Raw genomic sequence first — 21,973 nt, forward strand, 5'->3', positions numbered from 1 at the left:
ATACCTTTTTCCCCCATGAGTTTTATTCAAGTTTGTAATATGATGCTTATATATTTGTTGATTTTTATTACCTCCACCCTCAAAAAAGTAACATTCCTAGTCAGCTTCCCAGGACTGTGTACTGGCTATGCAGCCATTCTTTAACTGTTTTCAGGTTTTCAGGCTCACCCATGATTCAAGCTCTGATCCTTAGAAATGTTTATTTACAGACCTCCCTCTACATCTATGTCTATACCAATTGCTGGTGAATCTGAGTCACTGGAAGAAGATAGGAAAGGTGGAGAAACTCTCAAAGTTCATCTTGGAATAGCAGGTATGTATGCCTAGCTTGCTGATTTTTTAATTTGTGAGAAATAGTATTACTTGATCTCCTAAAATATTCCCGAGATTCTTCCAGATTTAAATTTTTACTTTTAAGTATCAGTGGAGTTTTAATTATGCAATTCTTGGTAATCAGTGCTGTATTTTGTCTAAAGTGAGATGCCCTGACAAATTGAAAGCTAAATATTGAGTTGACATCCACCGCATCCCCATTGTGTACCTTTTCTCCCCACAAATGCAAAAGGAGACTACAGATTTTTCCCCACACACACATGTCCAGCAACTTCTGCCAGTTACCTCTCAAGATGGTGTTTCTCTTCCAGAAACCACTTTCCCTTATCAGTGGTTCCCAGCCCCTAGTGTATGTCAGAATCACCTAGAGGACTGGTTAACACAGATTGCTGGTGCCAGCAATATAAATCTAGGTTAGTCCCTGAAATTTTGCATTACAAGCAAATTCCCAGGTAATGCCTATGCTGCTGATCCCTGGTCCACACTTTGAGATCTTCTTTTATAGGCAAACTTCCAGCAAGTGAAAATCTGCTCTGTGAGTTAAAAACAGGGTGGGCAAGAAGTAAAGTTGGCTGGAGGAGGACTTAGGAATTTCTATCATCCAAGTTATATGAGCAGGATCTATTTATTGTTTGAAAGAATAGAGGACTGGAAATGTAGGTCAGTTGATAGAGCACCTGGCATGCTCAAGGGTTCCATCCCCAGTACTGCAAAAAAAGGAGAAAAAAAAATACACATACACAGAGACAGAGAAGAAAGAAAGAATGGAAAGAAAAGTGAAGTGATGATATTAACATTTTCACTACCTTTTCAAATATGCAATGATTTGGTTTCTTACAAATAATGTTGACTGAAATGATTGGCAGGTCTATTGACTACTTTTAAACCTTTTAATAAGCTCTTTCTCTTTAGCATTTAAATATTCTTAATTCTTTCTTACATTGAGAAAATAAACTTTAAAAAAACTCATTAGTCCTACATCCTTCTCTGTCTAGTCCTGTGCTCTAAACTCCAGCAGGCTTGTGCTCACCTTCTTAGAGATAGATATCTGTGTATATTTGGAGAAAAATAAAAATCATCAAGATATATAGGACTGGGATTGTGCCTCAGTGGTACAACACTTGCCTAGCATGCGTGAGGGCACTGGGTTTGATTCTCAGCACCACATATAAATAAAATAAAGTCCATTGACAACTAAAAAAAAATTTTTAAAAAGATTTATATGGAGAGATATATATCATAAATATACATTATATATATATATCACTCTTGATAGCCAAACTTCTAGGATTCCAGAAAGAATTTACTTCTCATTAATTTCTTTTCTTTTCTTTTTTTTTTTTCCTTTGTAATACTGGGTATTAAACCAAGGGGTGTGCTTTACCACTGAGCGACAGCCTCGGCCCTTTTTATTTTTTATTTTGAGACAGGGTCTCGACAAGTTGCCCAGACTGACCTCAAGATTGCCATCTGCCTGCCTCAGCTTCCCAAGTAGCTGGGATTACTGATGTGTGCCCCATATGCCCATTTATTCTTAAACATACTTGCAATCTGACTATTATCTTCCCTGTCTTGTTGATGTCTCCAGTTGTATGATTGTCAAATCCTATGGGCATTTTTTCTGTTCTCATCTGACTTGGACATTTATTCTTTCTTGAAACTTCCTCTTCCTTTGGCTCCTACCTCTCCGACCTTTCCTTTTATAACTTCTAAAGTCTTCTTTAACCTGTCTGTCTTCCTCTTAAATATTGGTGCTCTGTTGGGTTTGGTCTCCCCTACTTAACTTTCCTGTGCAGTGTCATCTACAGCCTTGGATTTAGTTATCACATAAATATAAATATGATCATGTAGATGTGAGTTAAATATTTTTGATTCACAAACTTGTGTTGCTTCTGAACTTTCCCCCCAAACTCCCTCCTGAACTTTCCAAATGAGTTTTAGAAAAGTTTACTTCATGCTACCTGTTACATTGAAATCCATCTGTTTATCTTTCACCCTATGCAGACTTTAGGTTTTTTATGATCAGATCTTGTGTTTGTATCCCAGCATAAGGCCAGGGACACGTCAGTCAAAATTTCATGGCTTTGATCTCACAGTCCTCCTGCCTCAGCTTTCTGGGTACCAAGGAGTAGAGGTGTGTACCACTGTGTCTAGCCCTGAGCATTCTCAGGGGTCTTGAGTTTCACGTCCAGCACAGTCTTCACTCTTTTCACTCTTCCTCCTACATTTTCTATCGAAGTTATCTTGACACAAATTTCTGCTTAGTAATTGAGTCCTGTCATTTGTGCCTGCTAAAAATTCTCTCTCTCTCTCTCTCTCTCTCTCTCTCTCTCTCTCTCTCTCTCTCTCTCAAATGGGTTAGTGTGAAAACCTTCACTTGTTTTTTTTTTTAATTTTTTTGCTTGTTCTTTTTAGTTATACATCACAGTTGATTATATTTTGACATATCATACATACATGGAGTATAACTTCCCATTCTTGTGCTTGTACATGATGTGGAGTTTCACTGGTCATGTACTCATATATGGACAAAGGAAAGTTATGTCTGCTTCATTCTACTGTCTCTCCCATTCCCATCCTCCCTCCCTTGTCTAATTGAGAACTTCCCTTCCTCCTTCTCCCCTGCCTATTGTGAGTCAGCATCTGTATATCAGAGAGAACATTTGGTCTTTGGTTTTTGGGGATTGACTTCTTCCACGTCTGATAGTCTCCAGTTCCATCCATTTACCTGCAAATGTCATAATTTCATTCTTCTTTATGACTAATATTCTGTTGTGTATATATATATATATATATATTTTCTTATCCATTCATCTATTGAAGGACACCTAGGTTAGTTCTATAACCTAGGTTATATAGTTCTATAACCTATAACCTTGTGAGTTGAGCTGCTATAAACATTGATGTGGCTGCATCACTGTAGTATGCTGATTTTAAGTCCTTTGGGTATATACTGAGGAGTGGGATAGCTGGGTCAAATGGTGGTTCCATTCCAAGGAAAGCCTTTACTTTTTAATCCCTTGCTCATTCTGTCACCAAAGCGATCTTCCCAGAATGTAGGTTGGTCATGTCACGTCTTTGCTTGCCTCTTTCCCCTTCAGTCCTCAACCCCTCTATGCTTTTCCAGCTTTACCAAGCCATTTGGTTCTCTACAAGCAAGGTATGCACTTGCTATGCCTTTCCCTCCTTTCAGCTACCTGAGGAATTTTGAGACATTGTTAAAGTCCTTGGTTAGCCTCCTCTGTGAGGTCTTTCCACCATAACCAGGTGGTGTTATATGCACCGTCCTTTAGAGCTCTTAACAGCTTCTTTTCTATTTTTGTGCTTTGCAGCATTGTTTTCTGTTTGCTTGTTCCTCTAAACTCTGAGCATGTATTTTGTCTTATTTATTTTATACCCTCCCCCATACCTTTGTACTTTCTATACCTTGGGCACCTGACTTGGTAAGAACAAATAAATATTTATTGAACAAATAATTTTTTTAAACCAGGAGATTAATGGATGAGTTAAGATCTGAGTAATTTGGGCTCTATATAATTCTCACTATAATTCTCACTATGAACCAACGTTTTGAATGTGTTTTGTTGGAAGTTAACCTTCGGAATTAGGACTGGTGTAGATAGATGCTCTTATAGTTGCTGTCTGTCCAGAAATGAGTACCCTTCACAGATGGCCAGGTCACTCCAGTAGCTTACTTATTTGGCAACATTTGTTGGTCCAACTGTGTACAATATCATTTATAGAACTGCTGCTATAATTACTATATTACTCAATTGTTTTCCTTCTGCTACTAATTTAAAAACAGTTCTACTTTCCAAATATTTCATCCTAATGAAAAATGATCACAGTTCTGCATTCTGGGGGAGAAGCCTGTTTCTGGAAGTACCTAATTGGCATCTGGAATATGCACATGATCAGGGAACTACTAGAAATAGCTTTGGCACTGCTTTTTTGTACATTTACTTTGAAACTGAGTACTATAATCAATTTTGTAAGAACTTTTATCCTTATTGCTACATTGCATGCTGCATTAAGCCGTAGATGTGATGCAAATTATAACCTAGCACTAGCAACACTAACATTAAAGTAATAAAGTGGTATGTACTTTAATGCCATGATGCATTTTTAAAGAAGCAAGATTTCCTCAAAAATACTCTTAAATATGGCAATTTGTGCGAATTTAAAGGAATAAACAACTCATTTTTATTAGAAAAGTGCTAAACACAAAAGCTATAATATTTCTAAGATAGCATGCTGTTAAATATTGTGAAAAATACTATAAACTAAGATTTTTTTCCTAAGATTTTTAAAAATTTCTTGCATTGTGATTGTACAATTTAAAGGAATCTCTGTCACTTTCTAACTTATTTTTCTTGATAATGAATTTGACGGCTTAGAAAATCTGAAGGTTGGTATACAGATTTACCATTAATTTGTTGGCAGTAATCAATCATAACATCATGTTATGACATATTGCAGATCTTTCAGCAAAAAGTGCCTCTGTTCCAGATGAACTTGGTGCCTGTGGACATTCCAGAACATCAAGCTATGCAAGCCAGCAGTCAAAAGTATCAGGTAGAGGCTAGCAGTGAAGTTGAATCCCTTATTCCTTATTTCCAAAAAGACTTAAAACTGCTATTGTATGGGAGAAGGGTGTTAGGTTACAGTATGTCTGATAGTAGTATTATATCCAAAGTGATTTTTCTCTGACAGGGTATAGCACTTGTCATTCCCGGTCATCTAGTTTTTCTGAGCTCTGCCACAGGAGAAATACCTCAGTGGGAAGTACATCAACAGGAATTGAAAGTATTCTAGAGCCATGTGATGAAATTGAGCAAAAAATAGCTGAACCAAATCTCGATGCAGCTGATAAAGAAGATGTAACCTCTGAAAAACTCAACAGGTATCCTTTTAGTTTAAAGATAAATTTAAATTAAAACAAACTTTGAGGCTGGGGATGTAGCTCAGTGGTAGAGCACTTGCCTAGCATGTGTGAGGCCCTGGGTTCATTCCCTAATACATCAAAAAGAAAAAAAATTTTTTGTTTTCATAAATAACTGACAAAAAGAAAGAAGGAAAAAAAAAAAAAAAACCAAAAACCTATAATTCTTTTCAAAGATGCTCCGTGAACCAGGATTCTGTAGAATCTCAGATGAAGCGAGTTGATGACACCAGAGTGGATGCAGATGATATTGTGGAAAAAATATTACAAAGTCAAGACTTCAGCCTAGATTCCAGTGCAGAAGGTGTGTAGAGTATAGATTTCTATAATCTGGGTTTGGTAATCCATGTGGTCAGCAGGAGTGGCAGTTCATCCTGCCACAGCTCGCATTTGTAAAAGAAATTTGATGACCATAAAATCTCAAGAAAACTTTGTAGCTCATTTATTTCTGAGGATGAATATTGAATTTGGGAAAGAAGCAAACTTCTGTTAAAAGAGATCAGTGTTAAGGCTGGGGCTATAGCTCAGTGGTAGAGCACTTGCCTTGAACATGTGAGGCATTGGGTTCAATCCTCAGCACCACTTAAAAAAATAAAGATATTGTGTCCATCTACAACTAAAACAATTAAAACAATATTTAAAAAAATAAAAAGATCGATTTTAGAGGGACCATAGTTCTGTGGTAGAGCAATTACTTAACCTGTGTGAGGTCCCAGGTTCAATCTTCAGCACCCAAAATAACAGACAAAAAGAAATCAATTTTAGGGCTGGGGTTGTGGCTCAGTGGTAGAGCACTTGCCTAGCAAGTGTGAGGCACTGGGTTCAATTCTCAGCACCACATATAAGTAAATGAATAAAATAAAGGTCTATCAACATCTAAAAAAATTTTTAAAAAAATCAATTTTAAAGAATGTTTAAATTATCTTTTAAAATTGTGCTTCAGTGTCTGCCATGTACCTTACAATAGAGATCTACATCTGTGTCTGTCATAGTACTTCAAGTCACAGGATTTGGAGAGTTGGGACAGTGGTCTTGAAACAATAGAGAATAACAGAGTTCTTCAAACCCTCCTTAGCATTTTCCCTAAACTGAAAATTTATTTGCCATAAATTTGAAAGGTCCAATTACTCATGCTGGTGTGTACAGAGCACTCTTAACAATGGACTTAGTTCCATTGTGTGACTGGTTGTAAAAAGAAATAATTAAACCTGGTGAAAATTTGTAGGAAGGACTATCTTCTTTACTCAGTTATAAGAAAAAGAGCTATAGGGAAGTTGATGAGAAATAACTGTTAGGATAACTTTTAAATTGCCATGTACATAATTTTGATTTTTGAGTTTTAGTTTCTTTTAATAAACAAATGTAAATTTTGAATTACTGCAATATGAGTATTATTTGACAGTAGCCTAATAAGTATACATTAACAAAATTTTAAATGTGTCTTGCAGAAGAAGGACTGAGGTTATTTGTGGGTCCTGGAGGAAGTACAACCTTTGGCAGTCATCATCTTCCAAATAGGTATGTAGTCCAAATAGTACCTTATTAAAATACAGACCTAACTTTTAAAAAAATTCTTGAGTGGAGGACAAAGGTTGCAAATTTTTTATTCGACTGAGGCTGTACAATGGCAATATTAGTGATTGCACAAGAAGAGTTAACAATTCTTGGTGTAGCTCTCACTTTTCCCTATTCAGGACATGTTTGACATTATATTTTATAAGTTTGGTAATTTCTTTAGATGTATTTTTAGAGTATATTAGTAAAGGGCTAATAGGACCCTAGGATAAGTTGTAATATAAAAAATTGTTTAGAAAAGAATCTTAGTCTAATATTTTATTTTTGTTTTGATTTCGTTTTCCTGTACTGGAGATTGGGTGGGTGCTTTACCACTGAACTACATCCTGAGTCCTTTCTCTTTCTCTCTTTCTGTCTCTCTCTCGTTGAGCATTTCTGAGGATCAAATCCAGAGCCTAGCACATGCTAGGCAAGCCCCATACCGCTAAGCTATACCCAAAGCCTGCAATCCTTTTTATTTCTTATCTTGAGATAGAGTCTCACTAAGTGACCTAGAATTCGGCAATTCTCATGCCTGAGCCTCCTGAGTAACTGGGTTTATAGGTGTTTGCCACTGTGTCCAGCTCTTGGTCAAGTATTTTAGACAGAGCAAAGTAAAACCATATTTCCAGTCAGTGACCTATCTTTTGTTTTATTTGTTCTTTTTAGTTATACATGGTAGTAAAATGTATTTCAACATATTATACATACATGGAGTATAACTTCCCATTCTTGTGGTTGTACATGATGTGGAGTTTCACTGGTCATGTATTCATATATGAACATAGGAAAGTTATGTCTGCTTCATTCTACTGTCTCTCCCATTCCCATCCTCCCTCCCTTCCCCCCACAGCCTCTGTCCAATCATGCACCTCCCTTCCTCCTTCCCCCCTGCCTGTTGTGAGTCAGCATCTGTATATCAGAGAAAACATTTGGCCTTTATTTTTTGGGATTGATTTACTTCCCTTAGCATGATAGTTTCCAGTTCCACCCATTTACCTGCAAATGTCATAATTTTAATCTTCTTTATGGCCGAATAATATTCCCTTGTGTATATAAACCACAGTTTCTTTATCCATTATCTGTTGAAGGGCATCTTGGTTAGTTCCATAGTTTAGCTAGTGTGAATTGAGCTGCTATAAACATATATGTGGCTGGGCCACTATAGTATGCTGATTTTAAGTCCTTTGGGAATATGCCGAGGAGTGGGATAGCTGGGTCAAAAGGTGCTTCTATACCAAGTTTTCTGAGGAATCTCCACACTGCTTTCCATAGTGATTGCACCAAATTGCGGTCCCACCAGCAACGTACGAGTGCACCCTTTTCCCCGTATCTTCGCCAACATTTATTGTTGCTTGTGGTCTTAATTGACATTCTGACAAGAGTGATGATGAACATTTTTTCATATATTTGTTGACCAGTTGTATTTTTTCTTCTGTGAAGTTCGTGTTCAGTTCCTTTGCCCATTTATTGATCAAGTTTTTGGGGTTTTTTGGCTTTAAGTTTTTTGAGTTCTTTATATAGCCTGGAGATTAATGTTCCATCTAGGTGCAGGTGGCAAAGATTTTCCCTCATTCTGTAGGCTCTCTCTTCACATTCTTGATTGCTTCCTTCGCTGTGACTCCTTTACTTCCAAATATGGAAGCTCACATTTCCCAGTTCACATGTAGATGAGGAATGTGACTAATGTTTATAGCAGCACAACTGGAACCATACGTGGTTACACATATACTGTCTTGTGACTTGATACTGTAACAGCAGAATTGCACAGTAGAACAGAGACCATGTGTCCCACAAAGCCTAAATTATTTACTATCTCACCCTTTATATCAAGTGAGATAGACAAACCAAAAATAGTAGAGGGAACTCTGAGAGAACAGCAAAGGGACTCAGGTGGAGAAACTCCCTGGAAGAGCTGACACTTGAAGAGGACCTTTGGGAGAATAAATACAAGTGGGGGTTTATCAGGCAAATTTAGGGAAGACAGATATTCCTGGTAACAGGAGCAAATTAAAGTAAATTTATAGGTATTATAATCATGTAATAATTATTATAGGTGAAATTGAGCATTTATTAGTTATGTGCCAGGCAGAAGCACATATATGTATCGTATTCATTTCTCACAGTATCTCTTTCAGTGCACAACACACTTTAATTAGTTATTTAAAACATGGAAATAGATGCACAATTGCAATCACAGCTGCTTGGGAGGCTGAGGCAGGAAGATGGCAAATTTAAGGTCAAACTGGACAACTTAGTGAGACCCTATCTCAAAATAAAATTGAAAAAACAAAGGAACTAAGGATGTAGCTCATTGCTTGCCCAGCTTGGGTTCCATCACCAGCACCACCACAAAAAAGGACCAAAGTTCAAGACCAGCCTCAAACAACTTAACAAGACCCTAACTCAAAATTTAAAGAAGGGCTGCAGGGGCTCAGTGGTAGAGTGTCACTAGATTCAATCCCCCTACAAAAAAATAGAATAAAATAAGGAGACAAAGATACAAGGAAGTAGAGATCATTTGCCTAAGGCCACAAACTGGTTAAGTGGTGAAACCAAGACTCAAGACTCATGTCTCTTTGAACCCAAAGCTCATCACACTTAACCACTTTGACCTTACCAGCTTCTAAATAATATGACCTAGTTGGAGAATTGCCAATAAACAGGTTCTTCCCAGAATGGGGCATGCGAAAGGAAGTTTTGGGACATACGGTTGATAGTATCTTTGAGCCCAGTTATAACGGGCCTCAATTGACATAATGAGTTTATCCTTCCACACATCTACAGTGGGGAGCCATTGGTGATTCTTGCATGGAAATGATGTATCAGAATGTCATTTTAGAAAAGTGATCATAATTTTGTCAGAGCAAAGAAAGGTACATAGAATACTTTCAATATGTGCTATTAGTATTGTTATTCAGAGAAAAGGAAGATTAATTTTTGTTGAGAGATCATCTAGAACCTAGGGTATAAAAACACTTATTAAGTAAAGAAGTTAATTCTGGTTCCCAGCTCCTTTTCAAATGAATGCTAGAATAATCATGTGGAGCCAGGGGTTGTAGCTCAGTAGTAGACTACTTACCTAGCATGTACAAAACCCTGGGTTTGATCCCCAGCACTGCTAATAATGAAACTATGAAAAAAAAATAGAATAATCATCCAATACTTGAAAGCCTGAACTGTTGTTTAGAGGTCAAAGTAAATGATTCATATGACATACTACAGAAAAGCCAAAGAACATCAGAGAGAATGTGTCTTGGTGAAAAGAGAATGGGCCACAGAAGCAGATAGACAATGAGTTTCATTCCTGGGTTAGCCAATATGACCCAGCTTAGCTATGATCTTGGCTAATCACATCTCTCACTTGCTAACAGAAAGAGCACTGCATCAGTAGGGTTAACAATACAGTCTCAGGAGTTGAGCTGCATAGTTTAGTACCAAGCTTCATCACTTACTAGCTGTATCTTTGATAAGTCATTTCTTTTTACCTCAATTTCCTCACCATAAAATGCTGTCAATGGAGACTATCTCATAATAATGTTTAAATTAAATGAGGTAAGATATGTACATGCTTATAACAATATCTGGCATGCAATAAGCATTCAAGCACTTTATATACACTACTTGACTATCTGTTGCAGAGTTAATTCTGGAGATTAAGCTATTTGAAGTGCCCAGCATGCTGCTTATACACATAGGCTCTCAATAGATAGTGAGTATTTATCAGAGAAGTTAATGTGTCAGCATCAGATCTGTTCTGTGAGATAAACTATGGTAGCACAGATGAAACCAGAATCATTTACCTAGGGACAGAAATGAATGGAGAGAACCCAGAAAAAGCCATCAAAATTTGGTGAGGCCTATCAGCAATAACCTATCTGCAATCTAGTGGATACTGCTTGCCTAAACAGGGTTTCTTACAGGGTCCTGTGGGCACCTGCTTGCTCATCTTTAGTAATATTTAATATTTTTTTTTCTTTTTGACAATGCTGAGGATTGAACCCAGGGCCTTGTGCTTGTGAGGCAAGCACTCTACCAACTGAGCTATATCCCCAGCCCAGTGATGTTTAATATTTTCTAAAAATAAGTCTGCTTTCATTTCATCTTTATTCCTCTGTATGTTGTCTTTTATCTCTGCTTTTAAGATATCTTCTTTTTATCACTGGTCTTAACAGTTTGATTTTGATGTGCCTTAGTGTCTTTCTCTCTGTATCTATTTTGCCTGAGATTCATTGAGCGTCTTGGATCTCTGGGTTTATACTTTTCATTAAATCTGAAAATTCTCCCCCCGCTTCCTTCTGGTATTTTGACCTTCAAATTCTAACCCCCAGCTCTTCTGAGCCCTGTTTCTCCATTCAAACCACCAAGTTGTTAGGTCCTCCCTTCCTGCAGGTTGGGGAGATCCTGAAGCACACTGTTCAGGGAGCAAGCTGGGGCCATCGTAGGACTTTCTTCATTGGTTTCCCTTTTCCTGGGACAACAGTCTTGCACTGCCTGTTATCCAGTGTGTGTAAACTGTTATTTTATATGTTCTATTGAGTTTATAATTATTTAAGACAGGAAAGAAAATTTGGTTCCTATTATTTCATTATGATCAGAGCAGAGCATACTTAAAAGGACATCTCAAAGCCACCGAGGTTCCTTCAAATTATGATTATCTGTAGCCTGTGAGAGTTTTTGTTTGCTCTTTAAGCAGTGCTGAGAATTGAACCAGGACCTCACACATGCTAAGCAAGCACTCTCCCACTGAGCTAGATCCCCAGCCCACAAATTCTGATTATCTGGGGCTGTGAATTGGTGTTTACTGGTACTGTTGAGGATGGTCCCATTTCTTCTGTGTAGTCAATCTGTTTTACTTCTTTTTTGGGGAAGTGATATTACTGGGATTGAATTTCAGGGACACTTGACCACTGAGCCACATCCCAGCCCTATTTTGTATTTTATTTAGAGACAGTGTCACTGAGTTGCTTAGCACCTCGCTTTTGCTGAGGCTAGGTGTGAACTTATGATCCTCCTGCCTCAGCCTCTGGAGCTGCTGGGATTACAGCATGCACCACCACACCTGACTGTGCAGTGAATCTGTAAGAACATTCAGCAATCAGCTTAGAAGTCCAACTCAGTTCATGGTGTACTAATAACCACTAACTTATTGCCATCTTTTAGACTTTCCTCTTAAAATGCTGTTAAGGATCCAGTGCCATGAACAACACCTAAAATCCCAGCTCTTTGCCAGGCTGAGGCAGGAGACAAGTTCAAGGCCAACTTAGCAACTTAACAAGACCCTGTATCAAAAATAAAAATTTTAAATGGCTAGGGCACATGTAGCTTATTGGTACAGTACTTGTTGAGCAAAAATGAGACCCTGAGTTCATTCCCCAGACCTTCAAAAAAAAAAAAAAAAATTATGAATTAACTAAAAGAATTCTCTAGGTGGCGCTGGGTCATTCATCTGTACTCCTAGCTACTTAGGAGGCTGAAGCAGGAGGACTGCTTGAGCCCAGAAGTTCAATGACATATTGAGATTTCGGCTCAATAAGATATCACACTACTATAACAACTAAAGACTGTCATCATTAGAGTGCAAGAGTGCAAGGCTTGATGCACTGCTGAGGTCACATGTACTCCTAGGTGACCCTGACTTTTAGCATTTGTATATAAACATGTTTGAAGAGAATATTCCTTGCAGCAGTTTGTTGATAGGTCAAGAATTGTAAAGTGTTACTAGGTTATTGTGGAAATAAGTAGGAGGATCAAGGCCTAGACTAACCCAATGTATTAATTATAAACATTTAATATTTCAAGTGTTCTCTATTTCTAATACCTTTAAACCCTGAGAAATTAAATCTAGTAGAAAACTGTTTTATGCATTCTCTGTCGATTTCAACCACTTCAGCTCAACATTTTGAAGGTTTTATTCCCCCTGCTGTTTTAGGGTGGGGTCTGGAGCTTATGAACAAGTTGTGATCAAACGTTAGCAGTCAAGCTGGAGATCTGAAGCTTCCCTGTGGATTTAAAGTGCGGGCAGTTGATGTATGGAGGCGTTTTAGACGAGCACTTGAGAAAAAGGAACCTCTGAACCTCACCTGTCGAGAAGAAAGCCAATGTTGATTTCATCTCCATAAGCGCCCACCTGACCCACCCAGTGAGAGGGAACATCTGAATGGTGCTCTCAAGGCAGTGTGCCGTGTGCCTTGGAGATGCACTGCCTCTGTGGCCACTGCACCTGACAGTGAAAACTCCTTCTTTCAAGACACCCCAGTGGGAAAATAGCACTAGACACGCCTGAGTATAATTTTAGTATTTGAGAGTAAAATCTGTGATATAGGTGCTCAATAGATTGGGCTGTATGTTTTTATTTTAATTTTACCTTTAAGATATAAGTGAATATAATTTAAATTAAATCCTATAAATTCTGTCAAGATAGTTATTAGGTCCTCCGAAGGAAATCTTCCATATAATACTACCAAAGGTATTATACTGTTTATTAATTCCTTTTGATGCAATTATTGATAAAAAGTGTGGGTGTTCATGCTTCGGGGAAATGTTTTACTACAATAACATATGAAATGCTTAAAAATTATTATAAATGTATTAGTCATAAATCAGATGACAGTGTTTAAGTGTGAGGTAGGTAAATGAATGTGATGCTGTTATTATGTGGTATGTATTGTTATTTGTCATTAACATTATATGAGCTGCAGATTCCCCACTAGCACTAATATATGAAGATTTGAAATAAGCTTAATAGTCAATGTGTTAGGCCACCATAAGGCACCCTAGCAGAAGAACTGTTTTAATTCACTGAATAGAGACCGGCTGGTTTCAACAGTCAAAATTTAGAACATGAGGAAAATTGTGATACGATCTAAAACAGAGCATCCTTTTCTATATAAATTCAGGTTTGTCTGAAACTGAAACTTACTCTGACATGGTAGTGGATAGAAAACAGGGAACAGCTACTTTATATTACTGAGCTGAAGGACTGATGGTTTCCATTGTAGCTCCCTATGATCAGATACTATGTATTCTTCTTTACTCTATCAGAAATTAATTGTTTAGAGGCAACAGTAGACTAATATATATCAAATATGGCTTTTAAAATATGGGTTCAGTTTCACAACACAGCAGATAAACCTTAGAGGTTTTCTGGTCTTACATGACAGTCTCCATATGGAAAGATCAAAACTTTCTTGGAATCAAATAAAAACTCGGTCCCTGAAGAGAAATAGATTCTATAGAAGCACTGATGCCCCAGCCCTTACTTTCAAAATCATGTTCAAGAAAGAAAATGTCAGAATAGAGGTGGTCTAGGTGTTTTCATGTTGGCAAAATATCCAAATTTAAGGTTTGGAAAAAAATGGAAATGTTCATGTTAGGACTTTTTTTTTTTCTTTCTTTTTTTTTTTTTAATATTTCAAGGATTCGGTATCCCACATTAAAATTTTTACAAATAGATTCTGAAATTTTTGAAAATATTTTGACTTCGAAAACTTTTTAGAATATTTTGAATGTTGAGAAGGTTTTCTGAGTCAGATATGCTTTTTATTTTTTAAGATGTATTTTGAAGGCCAGGTGTCTCCCAGCAATTTGGGAGACAAGCAGGAAGATCCCAAGTTCAAGGCCAGCCTCAGCAATTTAGCAAGGCCCTAAGCATCTTAGAGAACCTGTCTCAAAAAATAAAAAAGGCTGGGGATATAGCTCAGTGGTTAAGGACACCTGGGTTCAATCCCCAGTACCAAAAAAATAGAACTCCTATATTTTGAAGAAAAAACATTGGCCTGAAATTTTAGTAAAATTATGCTTGGTTAGTTCTCTTAGTTCAAATAAGGAAAATGTTTTATTATGAAGTAAAGACTCCACTCTTGGGCTAGAACTATAGCTCCATGGTAAAGCTCTTGCCTCACACATGCGAGGCACTGGGTTCGATGCTCAGCACCACATAAAAATAACAAATATGTCATATCCATCTACAACCAAAAAATTTTTTTAAAAAAGACTCCACTGTTGTAAACTACAATGCACTGTTTTTTTTAAAAATGTGGGAAGAAAAAAGAAAAATCCAAAGCAACGACGACTTGTAATCTAACATCTTCAAGGAACTGATTCATTCATTACATATTATTGAAAGAAGCAAAGTTTTAGAGATAGGAAGATAGAAGGTATTGTTTAAAGAGATATTTATTATGACATTTTTAAAACATATTTTTCTATTTTCAAAATATTGTTTCTAGGCTATATTTTTATTGAAATTTCTGCAGATGATTTTACAGTATTAAAAATGATAAAATGATAAAACTAGATTGTAAGTGTGGTTCAGTGAGGATACTCAGCAGACATGTTAAAGGTGCTTTAGTTAGGGCAGTGCCCCTGTCTTACTTATCCCTGGCTGCCCCTGGCCCTATTTCTTTATTCAAGATTAGTTCTTGATACTTAAAATGGTACAGAATGCTTTTATGAAAAACAAAATGTGAAGAGATTTTAAAAGCATGAAAATCATTCATTTATAATTTTTAGCAGCCACCAGACCCATCTTGATTTATATAATAGTAAACAAAAAAATAATAAGCAGAAACATTAGTTAAGAAGGAAAAAAAATACTTAATGGTCATGATGTCTGCAGTCAGTGAAAGTCTGAATTCATTTTATTCTCATATTCCATTGGAATACTTTGCATTCAAATTTCACTACAGTCCTATAAGAATATTTATAAAGGGTTGTTAAGAGTTAAGTGCCTTCCTTACTACTATAGTTTTTCTTTCCCTAAAACATGTATTGTTAATATCTTAATCATGTAGCTATTGAAAAAAAGCTGCTTATTAAATACAAAGTCCTGGGTTGGGGATGTAGCTCAGTGGTTCAGTGGTAGAGTATTTGCAAGACCCTGGGCTCAATCCCCAGTACTGGAGGGGGCGGGGGGTCTATATATAGAGAGAGACAGAGAGAAATTTATATAGTTCAGTTTTTAAGTTTAGATAATTAGACTTTGAAATTTGGGGTTCTATTTTAAGAAAATGAATTTTGAAAAGTAGATTCTTAATAAATTAATTTTTAAATATGAAAATCAAATTTGAAATAGCCCAATGTTAGAGAATTTGCAAATATGTAACACTTTTTTCTAATTCTGTCCTAGAGAAAAAGACTAATGGCATTTTAAAGATACACTTTGCCGTGAAATAACTAAGTCTTAAATACCTTGTTGGGAAGTATGCACAGGCCAATTAGAAGACCCTCTTCCTGTGACTTGAGCTGGTGACTGAGACAGTCAGGATATGAAGGAAGGGTGGTAGCACAGGGCAGAGAAGGCCCTGGGCCATCAGTGTACACTTTTTAATGGTTGACTCCCCTTTGTAGTGGTTTTGAAGGCGTCCATACATAAACAACTAGTGTGGATTAGTATTTATGATCTGAAAAAGTCTTGATCAATAATCCTAAACTATTCTTCCCCATTCCAGCATAAAATATCAGACTAACATCCAAATTAGATTCTTCTTTCTGAATATACTTTTGTGAACAAAACTGTGAGCCACAGAGGTTGACCACTTAACTCTTTTGTTGCCACAGGAAAACATAATCTTCAACTTGCCTCCATTCAAAATATATTCAAATTCAGGCAACAATGAGTTTTAAAAACTTCAAGATCCCAGAGTGATTTTAGACTTTCAGGCTTCCATGCTAACTAAACTGCTTTGCAAGCTATACAATGTTTGAATGTTCTGAAGTGCTCTGAAGTATTAGGCTTACTGTATCTATAACAAATCTCTGAGAGACAGACTGGGCTCATATGATGGGGTTGCACTGTTTTCTTAACAAGGCTTTAATTTGGGCAGTTCTGAAATTATGCTTGGTCAGTTCTCTTAGATGGTACGTCATGTGAATATAATCAAGTACAGTAGTTGAAATGATAAGCCGCCATTCATATGTTGGCTGAGGTACTATGCATAATGTTAATAGCTGAGATGTTATAAAATATAAAAGGTAAAATATTCCTGCATTAAGCCTATTTTAAGACTGCCCTGGAAATAAAGGCCTTGTTCCCTTAAATATGTGATTTTCATAAGATAATGTATACTTAGTGTATTTTAAATAGTCATGTGGGTGGTCTCCCCATGTGACAAAGCTGATAAAATTTTTAATTTACAGACAATCTATTCTGCATTTTCAGATGTTCATGTTTATTTATGTATATAACAGAAAGTTCTCTTGCTGATATTCATTGACCAAATCCCACACAAGGGAAGACATTGAGAGTATATACAGATTTTATTGTTTTTTGGAAATAGAGCTTATTTGGGAATCACCTGCCTCTTGTGTGTTATTTGATCCTTTGAAAGTTAATACAGGTTGTGGGTAATCAAGCAAATGTTTATGAAAAATGCTATCGGTGGCAGGGGACTAGCTCAGTGGTAGAGCACTTACCTAGTATGCACAAGGCCATGGGTTTAATCCCCAACACCACCAAAAAAAAAAGTTGTTGAAGTGATTCCATCAGTATTCTAATACTTGGAGAATGACCTTCATATTTATATATTTCCTTGTTTCAAACTGTGTAATGATAATCCAGGAAAAGTTTCTTTAACAAAAAAAAAATTTATTTGTAAAGTGTTTGTAAAGACAAATCTCATACATGTTCAATAAAATATATATCTTAAAAGTTTAGATGTTCTTTTTATTTTAAAATAAAGTTCTGTCATAAAACTGTGCCAGGGTAAGAAAACAATAGAAATCCAACTTTTGTGACTATGTAGTATCTGACTTGAACACCCCCAGTGGAGGCATCTCTGAGCCCTCGGGCCGCCCATGCAGGGGCGTGGGCTTTGGCGTGAGACAAACCTGAGTCTGAACACAAACTGCCTTCTGAACCTGTATCCTCATCTAAGATGGAGATAATACAATTGACTGTCAGGTTGTGATGAATAGTATGCATTAAGAGTATGACAAAATATGAAAAATTGAAAATAAATTTTCAAAGAAAAAAAAAATTCCACTTAGTAGGCACAAGGTGTTTATTTTGTTGTTTTTGGTACTGGGGATTGAGCCCAGGGGTATTCTACCACTGAGCTACATCCCTAGCCCTTTTTATTTTTTTAGTCAGGGTCTCACTGAGTTGCTCAGGCTGGCCTCAAACTTGCAATTCTCCTGCCTAAACCTCCCAAGTCGCTAGGATTACAGACATGTGCCACGAGGCCCAGCTCATTCAGTATTTTATCAAACCAAAAATAGCTTTTTAGTAGCATCTACATGCATACAGTGATTCTCATGTTGGGCACACAAATGATTATTGAATGTGCCACTAATAGGATTTAAGATGAACACTTAACAGATGAGGTTTGGTGTCACCCATATCTTATACAGGCTTTTCTTCCCTTTAATTACAGATTAGTGGTCTTTTGTGGATAGCACAGATTATGAAAGGTTGAATGACGAAGGCGGAAGCACCATGCTTATTGGCAGAAGGTGGTAGGGTGTGGCACTAGGGGAGATCTCCCAAACCCCTCCCCAGCACCCCTCCCCATACAGGATTGCCCAGGGTAACTTTGTAACAGATCACAGCAGAACCTGGCAGGACATCTGATCTGCCCTCAGACATCCTTGTCCACATCTCTAGCATGGGCTTCCCAGGCCATCTTGTTATGACTTAAACCACCTTACCTCAACACCTAGTGATTTTCCCCTTCTCCCTCTATCCCTCCTTCCCTTTCTCTTTCACCTATTTCCACCTCTTCCCTGTTTGTCCCTATGTATCATTTATCTAGTAGCAGCACTTAATGAAATCTGTCCATTTGTATAATAGGGTATCATGAATGGAGTTTATCCATCTGTTATATGACATATAACCAAAAAATTAGGAAACAAATAGGAAAGACTCAAATTTAGACATTCCCTGGGTCAGAGATTTCTACCCCATGTGAAAGATGACAGAGACCTTCCTGTATGGATCGGTTTAGACCCCCACTGCTCTGCAGTGCAATTTGGCTAGCCTGAGATACCTCCTCAAGTGGGCATGCCTCTGATTTTTTTGGTTTTTGTTTACATCTTAGATGGCAAGCGTGTGCAGTTACTTTAGGAAAAATGTGCCACCTTCTGGCATTGAACACCAGTGATTCAGGCACTCTACTTTCCCCAAGTGATCTGTGACTGCTTCTCTTTGACATATACTTCATGAAATTAAAATCAAAGGGAAAACATTTTTGTAGTTTTTTTAGTAAAAATTTAAAATAAATACTTGAAAAAAAGATTTTACAGCATTGTGCACTTTATTTTTTTTTTCCTTCAGTGTGGGGTTAAAGAAAGATTCTGGAATTGCATTTCCATGAGGATTTCTACCAGAAAAGACTAGAAGAGCAGCATGACTAAGTGCATGCAGACAGAGGTTTGGACACAGACATGGCAGCAGAAAAACACAGGACCCATTCAATGAAAGCCAGTGGTCCTGTGGGTCAAGGATGAGGTGTGGAAGCAGCAGCAGTGTTTCTGGGAAAGGCAATAATAAGTCCACAGCTTGATTTGACTAGTTCTAGCCAAAGTCACAGCATGTAGGATGAAGTGAAATAGGTAGAAACAAGATAATTACAGCAGAGGCGGCAAAAGGGATGGAGGCAGAGTTACATATGATTTGGCAAGATCATTAACAGGGCTTAAAGTATTAATTTTCAGAAGAAAACGAAGGTAGCTGACATGCCGGCTTCAAAAACTGTTTAACATTCACTGTACAAACTTCTATAACTTCCAGCTCCTTCCAGCTTATTTGTTAGATCTCACCAATATTCCCAAATATCCCCTTTTTCTGGATATCTCCAAAGATGTGTTTACAGTAGTTAACACTTAGCATCCATCACAAGGCAAAAATCTGTTGTTCTCAAAGTCTTTGAAAGATTCCACCCGAGCTAGGCATGGTGGCACACACCTGTAATCCTAGTGACTCAGGAGGCTGAGGCAGAAGTATTGCAAGTTCAAAGCCAGCCTCGGCAACTTAGTGAGGCCCTAACCAACTTAGGGAGAACTGTCTCAAAAAAATAAAAATGGCTGGGGATGAGGCTCAATGGCTAAGTGGTCCTGGGTTCAATCCCCGGTACAAAAAAAAAAAAAAAAAAGATTCTGTCTACACTGTGCTTGGTGTGGTGGTGCACATCTGTAATCCCAGCCATTTGGGAGGTCTGAGAAGGAAAATTGCAAGTTCATGGCCAGCCTGGGCAACTTATTGAGAGCCTGTCTCAAAAATGGCTAGGGAAGTAGCTCAGTGGCACCGGATTCAATCCCCAATATCACACAAACCCAAAAATACAAACCCCATTATTTCACATTGCACTGCAAATGGTGCTCAGTCCCTGACTTCCAGCCAACTACTTAATACAATTTCCACAGGACCAGGTGTGATCACTTTTTCATTTTTGTTGGCAGCAAAACACCAATGAAGGAAATTGCCTTCCTTTGGAATTATTCCTTGATAGCTATTAACAGGACTGAGGGGTATGAACACTTGTAGAAGCTAAACTGCTTACTAGGTTTGCTGTAAAGGGAAAGGTTAGAAATTAGAGCAGAGAGGAGAGAAATGGGCCAGGAGGAGTGAGAGAATCTAGGGGAGGATGTGAGCTGGGGGCTGTGCGGGGGGGAAAAGGGAAATGTACGTATGGGGAGTCTCATGAAAATGTTGGAGAGGCCAAGTTTCAGATCTCAGTGGTATGGAAACTGAACTTGAATGCAGGGAGTGCTGTGAAGACTTAAGCTGCTAGAAATTCACAGAAATCCCAAAAAGTTTTTACTATGGTTTGGATCTTTACTGTTCCCCGAGACCCAAGTTTTAAAGACTGATTTCCCAGAATGGTGCTATTGGGAAGTGGTAAGGCCTGGTGAAAGGTCTTCAGGTGATTTGCAGCATGCCTTTGAAGGAGTACCCTGTCTCTTTCACTTCCTGGCCCTGAGGTGAGTTGTTTTGTTCCTCCATGTGCTCCTATCATGGTGTGCAGCCTTGCCACAGGGCCAAAGCAACAGTCCAACCAGTCCTGGACCGGAACCTCCCAAACTAAGCCTAAATAAAACTTCTGACTATTCCAGGTATCTTTTTATAATAGTGGAAAAAAAACAGTTTTGAAACTGCCCAGACCTTTGGAAATAGAAGTTGGAGGCAAAACCTGGTAACACACATTTCACATTTAGTCTGAGAGTGTTGGTGTGCTGGCAGTGATGGAAACTCTGGAAGAAAAATCTGCAGATAAAATTCTGCCTCCTACCAAACCACATTCTTCATTTTCATACAGCAGTTTAATTGCTTGATGCAAAGACAAGTTACTGTGCTTGGACCCTCTGCCTTATACACTGCGTGGCCCAATAGTCATTCCCCTACAAAAAAAAGGAACCACCTGCCCCCCAAAGGGTCACCAGTTCTTGCAAAACTGGAACTGGGAAGAAACAAGAAATGTTTGCTGGTTGTCTTTCGCGGGTGAAAGCCATGGGGTGGGGGAGGGGTAAATGTGGAGACATTTAATTTCTTTGCATTCCTATGCACAATTTGAGGGTTATTTATTTATTCATACCAGAGATTGGACTCGGGAGCCTTTTACCAGAGCTACATCTCCAACCCTTTTTATTTTTTTGAGACAGGATCTTGATAAATTACTGGAGTTGGTCTCAAATTTGTGATTCCCCTACTTTGGCCTCTTGAGTTTCTGGAATTACAGGCATGCACCATCCCACCCAGTTAACAATTTGGGTATTTTTAAAGCATGAACTTTAATGCATTACTATTAATGTCTTGTAAAAGCATATGTAATTAAGAATGGAGAACATTTAGATGCATTTATAATGTAGATTTCTGAGCCAGGTATGGTGGCACACACCTGTAATCCCAACAACTTGGGAGACTGAAGTAGTGTAGTGCAAGTTCTAGGCCAACCTGGGCAATTTAATGAGATCCTGTCTCAAAAAAAAAAAAAAAAAAAGGAGGGGCTGGGGAATCTAGCTCAGTGGAACTGTGCCCCCCCCCCACACACACACAAAACACAAAGTATATATGTATTACTGAAGCTAAGGCAGGAGGATCACAAATTCTAGGCCAGCCTTAACAATTTAATCAAGACCCTGTCTCAAAAAATTCAAAGGGCTGGGGATGTGGCTCAGTGGTGGAGCACCCAAGGATTTAATTCCCAG

General features: G+C 37.8%; 1 protein-coding gene across 7 annotated transcripts in view; it reads left to right on the top strand.

Moving 5' to 3' along the window:
• EEIG2 (EEIG family member 2) overlaps positions 1 to 21,973 on the top strand; it is a 98,092-nt gene that overhangs the window by 71,932 nt on the left and 4,187 nt on the right. Inside the window, exons 6-11 of one of the 7 annotated variants that reach the window (XM_079133144.1) lie at positions 210 to 313; positions 4,813 to 4,908; positions 5,047 to 5,236; positions 5,452 to 5,579; positions 6,724 to 6,793; positions 12,738 to 14,915. In XM_079133144.1, the coding sequence (XP_078989270.1) occupies positions 210 to 313; positions 4,813 to 4,908; positions 5,047 to 5,236; positions 5,452 to 5,579; positions 6,724 to 6,793; positions 12,738 to 12,804 (655 nt within the window). In that variant the 3' untranslated portion in view covers positions 12,805 to 14,915. The other 6 variants (XM_079133146.1, XM_079133145.1, XM_079133148.1 and 3 more) reach the window with 6 other exon arrangements.

Source organism: Sciurus vulgaris (genome assembly GCF_902686455.1).
Source record: "Sciurus vulgaris genome assembly, chromosome: 1".
Taxonomy (NCBI): domain Eukaryota; kingdom Metazoa; phylum Chordata; class Mammalia; order Rodentia; family Sciuridae; genus Sciurus; species Sciurus vulgaris.